At 36.8% G+C, this 5,000-nt stretch overlaps 1 protein-coding gene across 2 annotated transcripts in view; it reads left to right on the top strand.

Moving 5' to 3' along the window:
• Set8 (SET domain containing 8) overlaps positions 1–5,000 on the top strand; it is a 16,544-nt gene that overhangs the window by 2,030 nt on the left and 9,514 nt on the right. For both annotated transcript variants that reach the window (XM_027358400.2, XM_070130268.1), the window contains exons 2-3: positions 4,127–4,319; positions 4,659–5,000. The exon at positions 4,659–5,000 is cut by the window's right edge and continues 204 nt beyond it. In XM_027358400.2, coding sequence (XP_027214201.1) covers positions 4,127–4,319; positions 4,659–5,000 — 535 coding nt within the window. The remainder of the gene's footprint in view (positions 1–4,126; positions 4,320–4,658) is intronic.

Here is a 5,000-nt window from a genome sequence, read left to right as displayed (position 1 = left end):
ATTCAACTATATCAATATATAATTTGTAGTTTTTAGTATTTTACCTTATTATTTGGGAGCAACAGTTGGCAAGGACATGGGTATATAAAGAAAGCAAACTATACTCTTATAGATGACTGAAAACCTGTGAATATTTACTTTGACTATTGGTCCAGTGTTTTAGTATAGGCTTGTTCACTTACAAAGTAACATTTACCTTTTTTGTAATTTATGACTAGGCCTAAATATTGCCATCAACATCAAGTCCAATAGTTTTATTCTTTGATAAGGCCAAAGTTCAAAGTCTTTTTTGTTTGTATGCTTTGATCTACAAATAGTAGTAGTGTGTTATTAATGTTATCCTGATATGCAAAATATGGTTTGAGTTTTTTTCTTGTCTTCTCTTTCTGCCTACTGTTTTTTTGCTTTCTAATAGTTTCTCTCTCTGTTTTTTATTCTCTCTTCTTTCTTTCTCTTCCCTTCCTTTCTCATTCTCTTTTTTTCCTTTTTCTCACCTTGCTTTCATCTTTCTCATTTTGCTTATTTCATCATAACACCTCTTCATATTTTGTGCTGTTCTTTGGGCCTTGTATAGTATCAGTTTTTATTATTGATTAGAAAATCAACAGGAAGCAAAATATATCAGACTTTCGGAATTGCTTATCAATGTAGTAAAGGAATTGCTCTTCTTTCAAATTGCTTTGCCTGTCAGATTGCCAATGTTTGTTTTGGAAATTGGTAAGAAATTTGTTATTTGGGAAACGTGGAAAATGGTTAATGCTTAATTTTTGGGAGTGAAAAAGATTATATTTTTGCTTGTTTGTTCTTATAGGCTTGGCATTTGTGACAGGTTACTTTACTATGTCGTTTGCATGTATTATGGGAGTTCATATTATTCTTGTGTGTGTTGGATGTTAGGAAGAAGCTATTTAGGAGGGCAATGGATATTTATTTAATTTGTTTATTTTTTGTTTATTGTTTATTCTTCTTCTTATTTGTTATTATTATTATTATTGATTAAAAGGTGGAAATAGCTTTATTGTACAGGATTTGTGATTCAGTTGACTTAGAAGGGGGATCAAGTAACCGATGTAATCAGCTGTTAGCCTCTTGCCACCAGCGTCCGTTATACATGTCTTGGTGATTTTGATTTCTGGTGAAAACGTCACAAGCCCCAAGCATATTAAAGGGTATCTGGCATCTGTGGTTAAGATGGTGTGGGTCTTGTTTGATATCCCACACTACTGCATGCCACCCCTGACCAACTTGTTCCAGATGAAATTTGCCACAAAATGCAATGGGAGTAAATAATTTTTTACTCTAAAAAACAATGATGGAGTTGGATCAAACTTGTGTCAAGGGACTTGCATATTTGTTGTGATTAGTGCTGCATGAAGAAGCTGCATGGAAACTCTTAGCTCAGCCAGGAAATTGCTGTATGAGCATAGATCCATGGGCTTTTGTTAACGTTTGTGGGCATGGCTTTTACTTTCTACTGATTCTTTTTCGTATCTGTTAGTATTCCATAGATGGTCTTGAAAATCAAAACTTCAGTTTTTCTTGATCTTTATGTAGTTTTGTTGCAAGATTAATCCCAATAATACACTGTAATAACTTTTATTTTGTAAGATTTATTGTTTGCCATTGAGAGCTATGCAGTGATGGTGTGTGGTGTCCTGTTGTTGAGAAGCTTTAAAAAATTTGTCTTGTTTGATTTGTTATTTTTGTTATTAATGTTATCATTTTTATCATTGTTCTTTAAGATTTAGAATGAGAGTAGTAGTAGTTAGAAAAAGCTCTGATGTCTGGGGTTCTTTGATAATATTTATACTCGATGGAAAGTTAGCAGTCGCTTTGTTTTTAAAATGATTCTAATGCTTGACTATCGCTCTCATCTGTGGAATAACTACATAATGATCCTTTCCTGGGAGGGATGTCCTTGTATCATGTCTTGTTTTTGGCCTTTATTTGCACGAGAGCTATATCATGAAATAGCAACACCCATCAGTAATTGGTTTGATGTACAACACACTGTTTAGGGATGATTCAAAATATACTTAGGATTTCTGACTGACACTATTGGCTGAACCTGTACACTCCAACCTAAGTTTCCAAGATCGTTATTGTCAGTGTGTCTGCTATTATCCAGTAAAACTGATTTCTCAAATAATTCTCCTTCACCATCGACTTTTCTACTATTCATAGGGTAACGTCAAACAAAGCTTTACTGCTTCCTTTATATTCTTTGTGTGCTTCCTTTACATATGTGCAAATATGAAAATTGTGTAATGAAAACATGGAAATGATATCCAATATCTTGTGCTATTATAAATGGCATCTTACTGCTTACTGATATAGCAAGCAGCTTTGAGCCATGACGGAACCCAGAGGGATCCATATCTCGAATGCATTTACTTTTGCAAATATGTGGTCGTGTCAGATATTGTACACTGGAGTATCAGTGTTTAAAGAATTATTGTAGGACAAACACATTTGAATTAAAATGAAGTCATTTGTTGTAATCAAAGGGATTAGAAGGAAATTGCACTTTGTTCATGTCTGTTTTTCTCTTTAAATCATTGAATGTGTATTTAGATATATATAAAGTAAAAATGATGCATATCTTGGGGCAACTCTGTGGCTTGTGGAGAGAAAACAAGGAAGAGCAAAAGAGAAGGTACTTAGCATCATGAAATATGCCAAACAATGCCAGAATTATTCCTTCACTCTCACTACATTCCATTTACAAAAAAATGGGTGGGAACACAACTGTACAAACAGTGCCAACAGATTATATCTATTTATACTAAACATGTTTAATTGACGATGAAAATAATATTGGCCAGACTTTGATAGCATGTGCATGTTAGATGAATGATACTTCTTGCACATGATACAGCAAATTATGACCTGATGCGTCCCGTCCCATGTACCATGGACCAAATACCTGACATTAGGCATACTTTAGTAGGGACTCTACTTGGTGTGGGTTGTAGGGCAGGCCAACAAGAGTCCTGGCCTGCTCTTTGTAATGCTGTATCAAGATGAATAGACTGTTTTCCTTGTTCAGACTCCATATCTCTCTAGGTAGTCTACAACTTGTTGTGAGAATGATAACAAAATTATGTATGCATGGAAATGGTGTCCTCCCCTGAGCTGGCCCTCTTTCAAGCATAACTAATGGATGGTACATTCTACCCTGTTTACCGGTGATGATACAAGATGGTTGTGTTCTCTGCACAATGTTCCTATCATCTGCCAATTGGCAATTATATCTCATGACAAGTCATTCTATAGCACATTCTCATCACCCAGCCTTTGGCCAAATTTTTTCATGATCCATAGTGCATATCACCTGGATCAATGGGTGGGGGGATGAATCAAAATTACCCATTCCACAATCTTTGCACGAAAAAAGAGATCAGACATCAAGCATGTGGCCAGCATCGTATGTAGTTTTCTTAGAAGGCAGAAAGTCTGGGCTTTTAAAGCAACTATTTATTCTTTTCAACAGTGAATGCAGCTGACTTTTCAGATGTTAAATAGATCTAGCTTGCAGTGTCCTAGTCGTGTCCCTGATGTATTTTAGGCTATCCACTACCTGCACAGGGGGGAACTACCAAAGACATATTATTCCATGCAGGTTGTTCAGAACTGTAAAAGATGTTTTTTTGATCACCGTCACAAGATATTTAACATGGGTAATATTCCACATTTCATTTTAATGCAATGACACCTAAAATATATATATATATATATATATATATATATATATATATATATATATATATATATATATATATATATATGCTGCATATGCATATGCATGCACTCTTGTCTATTGTAGGTTGTTTACATAAGGATAACTCCAGAAGTGCATAGCCGTGAAAGAGTTCATTTCTAGGCCTAATCAACCACATTTGACCCATTCCTTGAACTTTCAAGAGAAACATTTGTTTAATTGTATTCTTTTTTCCTATTTTAGGTTACTAAAAACAAATGATAATACATAAGACATGAGAGAATTGTTCTTAGTACCATCACTTGTAAACATGATTCCCCTGTCATGTTGATATTTGTTCAATTTTATGCCTTTTTAACCCTTTCCTGTTCGCGAAAGGATAACCAGAACTATTTTGCCTTTCAGGAAAGCGTCGAACTGACCGTAGCAGCAAGGATGAGAATGCTGTCCTTAGTCACCTAGACGGGCCAAAGGGACCCAAGGACTCGAGACTAGAGGCAAAAGTGGTCAACGGTTCCCTCTCCAATGGCAAATTAGGTCACACTGCAAGCACAACACAGAAGGAAACCAAGATTACCACATACTTCTCTCCTTCAAGGTTGGTGCCCTTGCAGGTCTCGCAAAAGGAAGTGGAAGTGATTCTGGGAGGATGTGATATTGAGTTGCTAGTGAATTTGTTTGGGATGGAAACTTTTTCCTTTCATATCCAAAAATTGTCTATCTTCCTGAAAAATATGTATCCTTGAGTTTTATCATTTAAAAATGACAGAAAGATTACTGTGGAAAATTTTTGTGCATGTGTGTCTGTCTGTGAACTTTTATGCATGCAAAATGTTATGTTTATTCAGGTCTATATAGATTTGAGTTCTGCGATACCAGAGGTAAGAGGCCATTATGAAAATGACAATAAAAGAATAAATTTCATTGTATGTTTCAGGTCACCCCCAGCTGCAGATGATGCAGAGGGGCCCAGAGGCGAAACACATGGTGGTGATAGTTGTGATATGAACCCAGAGCTAAGTAGTGCCCAGTTGAGTCGTACACACCCAAGCTCTGCCCCAAGCACCCCAACCAAGATGATGAATGGCCATGCAGAAAGCGCAAATCCGGTGACAGCCTTCACCACACCTCCCAAGCGCACAGTCTGTACCCGCAGCCAGGCCCTGAAAGAGTTGCAGCTCCAGAGCTCTCCCACAGCTCCTAGCTCTGCTAGTGTCCCCTCAAGTCCCAGCCAGGCCGGTGCAACGGCAACGACCCCCATGGGCCCCAGCACCCCTAC

This window comes from Penaeus vannamei, chromosome 15 (genome assembly GCF_042767895.1).
Source record: "Penaeus vannamei isolate JL-2024 chromosome 15, ASM4276789v1, whole genome shotgun sequence".
Taxonomy (NCBI): domain Eukaryota; kingdom Metazoa; phylum Arthropoda; class Malacostraca; order Decapoda; family Penaeidae; genus Penaeus; species Penaeus vannamei.
The sequence above is the reverse complement of the archived record's forward strand: the minus strand, read 5'-3'. Positions and strand labels throughout refer to the sequence as shown.